Below are 10,547 nucleotides of genomic sequence, written 5' to 3'. Positions count from 1 at the left end.
TTTGATTTACCATTTTGTTTGATGCAGTATGTGTGTAAAAAGTCCATAAACTGGTTTTCCCATTAAACACAGCGTATCTATACTGCATCTAATTTGCATATTAATGTGTTGCTGTTGGGACAGCATGTTGAAAAAAATAATTGTCATAATGGGAGTAATAAATGACCAGATTTTCAAAATAATATCTAATATTTCATATTTAATTGTTATGTCTCCCAAAATGCACAATAAACATGCTTTTAGTCCTGGCGTCCTCTACAGTGGACATGTATGAAATTATGTCCTGTTTCATAACAGAAAGTCATATTTGAATTTTAAAACCCATAATATTTTCCTGAGATGTTGCTTTATGCCAAACAATCTGAAAATTATTCAGATTTAAATGACAATTACAAAACATTTTTCACTAAATTAAATTTAGCCATCTTTAAAGACCTATGAGAGGGTGTGGTCCTGGTGAAACTATCATTTAGTATCTCAATAAAGCCCTGAATGTGCTCTGTACAGGACATCCAGGTTTAAAACTGTGACATATGAGGTCAACTAGAGGCAAAAACTCCATAGCTGGGTCTCAGGAGGATATATAGGCCTAATTTGAAATAGCCTACCTGATTATGATAATAAAGTTATAAAATAGTTCTTGTAATTTGTAGGAAATATGATTGGAATTATGGCTAAATACATATACACGTTTGTTTTTTAGCAATGTTTTTCACGAACAGCTTAATATCTAATGATTTTTCCCTTTTTAAATTAGTTTTATTTATTTTCTTGATTCATCTTTCTTAAAGGGCTTTTATTGTGAGGCCCGCTTTTGTATTAAAATGTTAAAAGGCTTTTTGTGACCATTCCTAAATAAATTAAAAGTATTATAAAATAGTTGTGATTTGTAATAAATATGCTTGTAATTATGGTTAAATACAACACATATATATGTTTTACATGAGCAGCTTAATATAAGGATTTCTGTCTTTTTTTTATTGTGTTTTTATTTATTTTCTTGATTCATCTAGGCCTGCTTTTGTATTAAATTTTAAAAGACTTTTAGTGACCATTCCTAAATAAAAATATAAAATAGTTTTGTTATTTGTAATAAATATGATCGGGATTATGGCTTAATTTAACACCTAAATGCATTTGTTTTACATGTGCAGCTTAATAGCTGATATTTTTCACTTTTAAAATAATGTTTATCTTTATTTTCTTGATTTTATTGTTTGTTCTTGTTGTGGCATATTTAATCTGTCTTGGAGCGTTTTATTGTGAGGCTTTTTTTGTTTTGTATTAACATTTGGTGACTACTCATAAATATGCAAGTATTTGCATCTTAAAGTGTGGTTGTGTGTCTATAAACATACTTTTTAACCATGTGTACAAAACCATGTGTAGTTAGCACTAGATGCCTGTTCACAATACACCTTTATATGATAGATCTTATAAATAATGTAGTTATAAAGTATACTAAATTATATCAATATTCTAAGCTAAAAATAACCACCACACATTATTTTCTATTTATTGCATATTTTGTACTTTCTTCTTTTGGTCTTTTATTGGCTGGTATTTTTTTTTCTTCAAAACAGAACAGAACTTCAAGCAACAAAATTGTTTATATTACAAAAAGGTCAAAAGTTTGGCTCCAAGTCACACAAAAATCAAGACTGATATTCAGCAACACACATAGGCACCACACGAGCAAACAAATAATCAGAATATGAGTAAAAATAGGCATAGAATTAAGCAACTGCATTTCTGATTCACTTCTAACTCTCACCAGCGAACTAATGCTTCTGTGAAAAATAGGCAACATAAATAACAGTTTAAGCAGTTTACAACAGTAACACAAAATAGGAAGTAATTAAACATCCATTCACACCATACAGAAACAGACACGCCTGTCACAAATAAATCATTGTTTTACGCTGGTCCCAAAAGACCACAATATTAACTGACTTGTCTTTACTTTATACTATATAATATTACATTATACATACTAATATAGAGTATCACGTATAGCCTGTGTACGTTCATAAAGCACCTTTTTGAGCAAGCATTGTGGAGCACCGCCTGTCTCTAAAACAGCAAACCGCTGCATGGCGTAAATACAGGCCTGCAGTGCAGTTTTCTCATCTGAGTCTTGATGAAAGATGGTCTCCGTGTATTTGTAACCATAATAGAGCTGATATGTGCTGTGCAAATGACCAAGAGAGAGCTGTGAATTCAGTCTCATTCAAATAACCCTTCCCATGGAGACTTTCACCCAAAATATCACCAAGTTTCACCAGCTCAGGCGAAATACAGAGGAAGAGACATAAATGGGGAGAAATTCTGTTCGGGCTGAAATGTTCAGATCATGCATGACCAGTGGTACAACGAATAGATGCAGTGCTTGACTGGTGAACAGATACCCTGATGGATCACTTGTTTGGAGCCTTTAATAGTCACATCTTATTTCATTTGCGCACTTTGCAGTCATCTATCTCACACACAGCGGCCCCATCATGGTTACAGGTTATAATGTGCAGGCTTGCTGCTGCTGCTCCGCTTGTGTTTTACTGGAAGACCTCTTTGTTTATCCACATGAGGCTGCGGGTCTCGTTGGGCTTGGCCTCGTACTCGATGCAGTTGAAGCTGTTGCCGAACTGGCAGTGCTCTCTCTTGTAGTAGTTGTAGTATTTCACTTGCCATACAGTTTCAAACAAGCCAGCATCTTTGAACTGGCAACAAAAAGAAGATGGAAGGTTAGGAACATTTTACAGCTCAGTTCTTTTTTTATACTCAATCATTTGGCTGACTAATTTGTCTTTAGTTACGTGCCCACGCAAAATGAACACAATGCTTTGACACTGTAAAAAAAAAAAAAAAACTTGTTAACTATCAATTTAAACATGGATATATACATGTACAGTAGCTTGCAGTTTATACAGTTTTTCTGCCGGTTTGCAATTATTTTAGGTTGCACTTGTCTGCACACTGCAAGTTGTAAATAAAACAGAGTACTGCAGTACAAGAAAATACAATTTCACTTTTCTTACATGACAATTTAGTTATAAAATATATATATATATAAAAAGTTTAATTCATGTTTAATTGCTTGCCTTATAATCTTTTGTGAAATTTACTAGCAATTTCTGAGTGTAAATTATTTAAAAGTAAATCCTACACCAATTAGGTTTTTTTTCAGTGTGCAAACTTGCTGAACGTTTAATATAGACTCAATGTAATACAATTTAAATGTCAAATTGTAAACATAGTTTTTAAGGTTGTCATATGTTTTGTAGTGTACTGTTAATATATATTGTAAATAACAAAAAATATTGCCCAAATGTATAAGGGCCATTCTACAGAATTGGTCCAGAGTTGGAAACGTCTTGGAAAAAAAAGTGTCTATTTTCAAAAATATTATATGTATGCAAATTGTATAATATCCAAGATACACATTTCTATTGTGCGGTTAAATCTTGTATTTTCAGAAAGTTTTGGAATATTTGTCCTCTCCCCAAATTTGCCACTACCGAAACACAGTAATAATAATTTAATTAGAAGGGTTACATTGACCTATTACGATTTTGCTTACATCTACATTTTATCTGAAGAAGAAAAATCTCCACTAAAAATTTCCACCTATAGATTAAATTCAGTTGCTGCCTTAAATTTTAAATTATAATGGCTGTAAAAAATGAAGTTGAAATTGGTTAAATTATTTTGATGAGTTAAAGTAATGGAAAAAAACGAATTTTGACATGATTTCCAGAGCCCTGTTAGTTGCCATGGTGTTATATGAGGTTGTTCTGGATGGTTTCTTATTGGTCCAGACCAAAGAGCCCATCACCCAATCTGTATGACATTCTGACCAACAGATATGACCAGGCTTTGTTTGCTTGTTATCATGTGTCAGGTGCAAATCATGAGTAACACATGCACAAACTCTTCAGTAATTTGAGGCTACCAGTGAAATCTAATGCATAGCATCAAATCCCTAATCCTCAGTATGAACAATTTAACATCTAGCAATTCCACCTGACTTCATAATGAATAGCCTATTCTATTCGATTCTATTCTATTCCGAGTGGCTTGTGTTACCTCTATGGAGACCTGCACAGGTTGTCTGTCCCCGCTCTTGGTGTGTGGCACTCCCTCAGTGTCGTAGTTGCCATTGTAGACGATCTGCTCCTCATCTTTGGACTGCTGCTCCAAAGGAAAGCTCTTTCCGCCGATTCCCATTGTGCTGAAATCCCATTGAAACAAGCGTCAGTCTATCTGTTTAGCTTATTTGACACACATTTGAAATTTCTTCTGTCAATTAAACATTAAGGACTCGTGCGCTCGTAACACATCCTCATGGCTCAATTTTCCTGCGTTTCTAAATAACGCAGGCTACTGCGCAAATAAATAATCGCTTTATGCACATATGCAGCAGTCTATTTATATCACATTAATTTCTTACAGGAGCGCAGGTGCAACTTTCGACCTCAGTAGCCTATTGTGAAAAACATCAAGTGCTAAGAGCTATTTATATGCAACCACCTATAATATCAGGAGCATATAAACAGGATCAGTTTAACCGCGCATTAACGTTGCATCGACTTACGCGGCCTCCGCGCTACCCGGCTTCACGATCACCTCGATTTTGTATTTCGATCCTGTTAGCAATTTGATTGTCCTGCTCTGGCCGAACCTCGTCCCGTCCACTTTATAAAACACAGGTCCGTCGTTGGGTTGGATTTTCAAGGAAATCGCAATGTTTATTATTGCTGGAACGTCGGCCATGGTTGCGAGATAACGGAGGTCGATGTATTTCCAGGGCTCCCCGTCATTAACGGGATGGCGGATGCTCCCAGGAAGCTGTTGAGAGATGCTGTGACGTCTACACAAGCCATAACACCCATTTTAGCCATGCAGCATACATCAGTGCACATGCATATGGCTAAACTGGGCTCGTATAATACACCAATGGCCATTAGTCTCGCGCTGGGTAAACAAACGCACACTAAAATAGGCACTGCTACCCTCGATTGTTTTAGTCACGTGTGTTGTATTTTAGGATTAGTCCCTGTCCACAGTGCTGAAACTGAAGAATCATGTGGCGCTACTGCATGCAGGGCCATATTTATAATAAAAAAGTAAATGTACTAAACGCAAAAAAACTGCTATTACGTGTTACGTGAGCTTGAAATGTCAATAAAACATTAATATAATTAACTAAATTAATGATAACCCTATTTTTAATAGGCTGTTACTTTACTTACTTTTACTTTTGTCATTTAGCAGACGCTTTTGTCCAAAGCGACTTACAAATAAGAAAAAGTAACTAAAACTAAAAAGTTACAACTCTATAAATACTATCTACCCACATATTTAAGAAAATAAAGAAATTAAATCAAATTAACACATGCATATAACAACAACATTTCAATAATAAACATATCAATGAAAAAATTAAATAAAAAGCTACTACTATCCCTTGGCTGTTATGATGGGTTTTTTTTTTTGCTTGTTTGAAGAAGTATAGCCTACACATTTTTACATGCATTTTTGTCTTTGCAGAAAGCTTTGCAACAAACAGTAGTTAAATAAAAAATATTAGTTGTAATTAAAACAGGATGTGTGTGGATTAGTAATGGACAGTCAGACCAATAATAGTGCCATTTTAAATTACATTTGCCATTTTAAAATATAAAAATCAAAAATATAATCAAATTATATTCTCACTTAACATTCATAATAGTTTTATCTCCATTATGAGTTCATAATAGTTCTCCCAAAAAATAACATTTTCTAAAAATGTACTCGCTCTCGGGCCATTCAAGGTGAGTTTGTTTCTTCATTAGGACAGATTTGGAGAAATTTAGCATTACATCACTTGCTCATCAATGTATCCTCTGCAGTGAACTACAATTAAAGCCAACAGTTAACCAACAATTAAAGTCTTTAATTTATGCATTAATGTTTTTAATTTACTTTAGCATGAGATGGCACAATGCTACTTGCACTTAAATACTTTTTTGTCTGACAGGACTAAAAAAGTTACTCGCTTTCCTTTAAAAAAAAAAAAAAAATAGGCTTTCCATTTCACAGCATGACAGTGCTAGTTCATACATACTGTATGAGTTCTGTATGAATATTGTATGTTAAAAAAAGGCGTTTTACACAGCAAAAATGGTGTTTTTAAATGTAACAATATTTCTATATTGTTTTAAATGATTATGTTATAAAGACATATGCATACAGATAGCAGCAGAAATGGAAAGAGAGGCCAGCACTGAACAGGCAATTATAACATTGGGACACATAATATTCATTAATATATTAGCTTTGATAAAATAATAGTTGCATGATTTAAGGCAAAACACTTTTTGGCAGTGACTCTAAAAAATCAAATAAATGAACAAAAATCAATACTTAAATCAAAATGTTTTTTGAGTTTTGGTGATCTATACAAAAATAGCAAAGAAAGATCTCTCTCAGTTCCATCTATAAAATGATTCCATCATATGAAACCTATAAAACCTCATTTTCCAAAACAGTCTCAAGCAAATTAAGGTAATACCACTAAAATGTTTGGTAACAAAAGCCACATTATCATGTATTCTGACCGCCACAGTCTTTGTGCTTTTTTGCAACACCGATTATAAAATTATTTGCCCAGCAAGTGTTTCAGACATAGTGCTTCCATCACAGCTGATATATTTCAGTCCATTGGCATGATCCCAAAAGTCTCTCTCTGCTCTATCTATCCAGTTCCGCCTCCAGTATCTCTCCCCAGGTCTCCACGTCCAGTGGACACATGCTATTGGGCGGGATATCGTCAGCAGAGCGGATGTTACTGTATCGGCCCTTCAGCCACCTCCACTTTACGCAGCCTTTCCTGTAGTTGCGCACAAGAGTAACCTGGAACAAAAAGGAAAGGTAAATAAGAAACAACCAGTAGAGATAGGAACAAAATGAAGCAGAATTTAAACAGCAATAACACAAACCTTCCATGAACACCCAGCAAGCCTGTCCCCATCCACCTCCCTCCTGCAAATAGCCAGCACTGTAAGACACTGGCTCCTCCACAGCTGATCGCTGCCCTCGATTATATCATTCCAGTGTCTGCATGTGAGCGAGGCCCGGCACAAACTCCTGACGTCCAGCTCACTGAAGATCCTAACACTCATCTCTGTAGGAAGGGTCTCTGTAAAGTTCTGCTGAAGTGGATCCTGGTCTCCAGGGATCATGTTGGATCCTCTATCTCGGCTGAAGATGACGCTGTTGCTCCTTTTACAGACATTTAGCATCTCTCAGCGTCCTAGAACAGTTTCACTTTTATTTGTCCAACACCAGTTATATGTATGACAGACCATATGTAACCCTGGACCACAAAACCAGTCATAAGTCGCTGGGATATATTTGCAGCAATAGCCAACAATACATAGTATGGGTCAAAATGATCAATTTTACTTTTATGCCAAAAATCATTAGAGCATTAAGTAAAGATCATGTTCCATGAAGATATTTGGTAAATTTCCAACCGTAAATATTAGTAATATGCATTGCTAAAGGCTTAATTTGGACAACTTTAAAGGTGATTTTCTCAATATTTAGATTTTTTTTTGCACCCTCAGATTCCAGATTTTCAAATAGTTGCGTCTCAGCCAAATATTGTCCTGTTCTAACAAACCATACATCAATGGAAAGCTTATTTATTCGGCTTTCAGATGATGCATAAATACAAAAATTGACCATTATGACTGGTTTTGTGGTACTGGGTCACATATGACTTACAAATAATGCATTGTTTAAGCAACACAAAGGTTATAGTGTGAACGATCGCAGTATCTGTTCGTTCGTGGACAAAGCCACCAACTAGGTAAATCTACTAAAACAGTGTCAAATACGAAACGGTAACTGTATGCTGTACGAAAAATAAATGAAATTTATAAAATTCATCAGTTATTTTTAAAGATTCATACCGAGTCTCGCCGACAGCCGAGAATTTAAATATCTGCGTTTGTTTACACCGGAAACGTCGCCTCGTTCCCACTGCGCATGCGCGCCTCTCCAATTTGAAGTGGTTTTGATTCTGCATTATTGGAGTGTAGAATTTGAGTTACAGGTTACAGTTTTTATTATTCGCGTACTAAATTGGTGCACCTTTGTGGGTAAACGTTTAGAAAGGGCCCCACGTGCGTGTTTATACAGCGCATGCTCGTGGAGTTCACCGGAAGTCCGATAATAAACATGTGTAACAGGTCAGTGTGTCTTCTTATGCACAGATGCCAGGCTTTTGAGCTGGAACTGGTGGACGGTGGCAGTCCTATAGAGCTGCTCTATGGAGACACTGTCCTGGGGAGAGGACCATTTCTAGGGGTAAGTGGACTATTACTACCATGTAGTGTATTTTCACTAATAGGTTTTGAAAATATATTAAATAGCATGCTAATGTTCTTTCCAGTGTGCAAATTCTCAAGTAATAATTAATTAATCATAATTTAAGTGGCTGAACTTGAGCCAAGTCTGCTGTGCACTTTCACAGAAATACATTTTCGAAGCTAAATGGAGGAATTTATGTTGAAGCTGCATGTTTTTGCATCAAGGTTTGCAGATCTCTGTTGAGTTGGCACTGGAGAACTTGGCCTTGATAGTTCTGCTAATTCTAGCTCCACATCATCTTCTGCAATACTCATGTCTACTGGTACATCTTCCAACTGCAAAGTGTGCCTGGAGCTACAGCAGATAATAATAGAAACATATTTATGTACATAGTTTACAAATATTTAAAAAAAACTAATTTACAAAATTCTTGTAAAATCTAGTTTCATTAACAATACCTTGTTCTGTAACAACTTTGATTACTTGATGTGTCCAATTAACAATTCATAACATATTTACATACATTTCACAACATCAATGTAAAATACTAACCTTCTGGCCTGCATATGGGGAAGCAGAAAGGACATCACTTGTTCATATTTCCATTCTCTGCTGCTTCCACCAGCAGAGCCACTAGGAAGATTTTTTTGCTTCCTGTTTCGTGCAGAGGCATCCCTTAACACCTTCCACCTCCTTTTACACTCATTTACTGTGGGGGAAAAAACCTGCATTTTAATAACTGTGTACTTTCGTCTGTTTGTCTTTTTGTTTTTGTCAGATTCCTAGATACTGGGGAAACCTTCTCAAGCCTTGCCCTACAATATCGTCTTGGGACAAGCACTGTTTCTGGGAGTGTGAATACAACTTGCAGAACACAGAACAATTGAGGGCCAAATGTTGGCAATGCAGTTTCCAAAGCCAACAGAAGACATGTGGAAAGTCAAATTTTGGTCTTAATGGAACTTTCCAAACTGCATCGGTGCCATCGATGGCAAATATGTAAACATAGCAGCACCTGCACACTCAGGGAGTATGTTCTTTAACTACAAGAAGACATTCTCTATTGTTCTGCTTGCTTTAGTAGATGCCGACAACAAATTTACATTCATACAAGTTGGAGACTTTGGCCGAGCCAGTGATCGTGGGGTTTTTCAAAACTCAACTCTCGGAAAAGGCATGGAGGCAAAAGATTTGTCTGTGCCAGCAGATAACCCTTTACCAGGATCTGGTGTTCAGGGTCCCATGCCGTATACCATGGTTGCAGATGCAGCGTTCCCCTTGAAGACCTACATGATGCGTCCATTTCCAGGGAGCAACATTCCAAGATGGAGCCAGGAGCCTGATCTCGAGCCAGGATGGTAGTTGAGTGTGCCTTTGGGATTCTTTCAGCAAGATGGAGAGTACTCCACACAAGACTGAATATTAAGCCACAAAATGCAGATGCAGTGGTAATGGCAACATGTATCTTGCATAATTACCTCATGACCCCATCTCAGAACCAAACATGGCTAGATGAGGCAATGTGCTGCCAGCGGTCAGAAACATGGGTGGAAACAGGGGGAGAAGCGTATGACGTGCGTGAAAGGTTTTGCACGGTTCCCCGGAAGGCAGAGTTGCATGGCAGGACCAAATGGTTTAGGGAATACTACGATAAGAACATATAGAGTGCTTTACAGATAAAAAAAAGTGTAAATAAAAGTTAATTAAAACAGTGTACATAGTGTTCTTTATGTAAATAAATTCTTCTTAAAAATCGATTGTTCATGTTTCATTGATAATATACAAAAGGATTGACCAGGAAAGGTGTGTATATGCAGAAGATTACATGCAAATTAAACATTTATATTTGATATAAATCTTATAATTTCATAAGTATAAACATGTTTGTTTAATATATACTACAGTACATCTTGATATAGACATATGAAGAACATTTTCAGTCAAATTTGTCCATTTAATATTACACCACGGCTTTGAGAGGAAGGACATCCACCATTTATGATGTTTTGGACAAAAAAAGACAGGTGATCACTGTGCTAAGTGACCGAGCTACATAAAATAATCAATACATTGTTATACAATATTTTTAAAATACAGCGAATTATGTTTTAATGGCAGAATTTTTTTTTAATAGCCTAGTCCACTTTTCTCATGGAACTGATTACAGTTAAATATGAAATTGATAACTTACC

At 35.9% G+C, this 10,547-nt stretch overlaps 2 protein-coding genes across 2 annotated transcripts; both read right to left on the bottom strand.

Annotated features, from left to right (window-relative positions):
* Positions 1-1,520: 1,520 nt before the first annotated feature.
* On the bottom strand, positions 1,521-5,032 carry LOC306873836 (CB1 cannabinoid receptor-interacting protein 1-like). Its single transcript, XM_079423335.1, has 3 exons — positions 4,592-5,032; positions 4,084-4,228; positions 1,521-2,717 (listed from the first exon to the last, which is right to left on the bottom strand). The coding sequence occupies exons 1-3, from the start codon at positions 4,768-4,770 to the stop codon at positions 2,553-2,555; spliced, it is 489 nt and encodes a 162-aa protein (XP_079279461.1). The 5' UTR covers positions 4,771-5,032; the 3' UTR covers positions 1,521-2,552.
* A 620-nt stretch (positions 5,033-5,652) lies between these two features.
* On the bottom strand, positions 5,653-8,018 carry LOC306874071 (F-box only protein 48-like). The gene is made up of 3 exons (XM_079423800.1): positions 7,956-8,018; positions 6,978-7,260; positions 5,653-6,891 (listed from the first exon to the last, which is right to left on the bottom strand). Exons 2-3 carry the CDS (start codon positions 7,218-7,220, stop codon positions 6,730-6,732), a joined length of 405 nt encoding a protein of 134 aa, XP_079279926.1. The 5' UTR covers positions 7,221-7,260; positions 7,956-8,018; the 3' UTR covers positions 5,653-6,729.
* Positions 8,019-10,547: the final 2,529 nt, after the last annotated feature.

This window comes from Barbus barbus (genome assembly GCF_936440315.1).
Source record: "Barbus barbus genome assembly, chromosome: 8".
NCBI lineage: Eukaryota > Metazoa > Chordata > Actinopteri > Cypriniformes > Cyprinidae > Barbus > Barbus barbus.
This window is presented reverse-complemented; position numbering and strand designations above follow the sequence as displayed.

Excerpts from the sequence above, each read along its gene's own strand:
- LOC306873836 (XM_079423335.1), bottom strand. The coding sequence starts at position 4,770 with ATGGCCGACGTTCCAGCAATAATAAACATTGCGATTTCCTTGAAAATC. Across the intron at positions 4,229-4,591 it reads CCGGGTAGCGCGGAGGCCGC|CACAATGGGAATCGGCGGAA; the intron begins GTAAGTCGATGC and ends ATGGGATTTCAG. Across the intron at positions 2,718-4,083 it reads CTGTGCAGGTCTCCATAGAG|TTCAAAGATGCTGGCTTGTT; the intron begins GTAACACAAGCC and ends TTTTGTTGCCAG.
- LOC306874071 (XM_079423800.1), bottom strand. The coding sequence starts at position 7,220 with ATGATCCCTGGAGACCAGGATCCACTTCAGCAGAACTTTACAGAGACC. Across the intron at positions 6,892-6,977 it reads TTGCTGGGTGTTCATGGAAG|GTTACTCTTGTGCGCAACTA; the intron begins GTTTGTGTTATT and ends TTTTTGTTCCAG.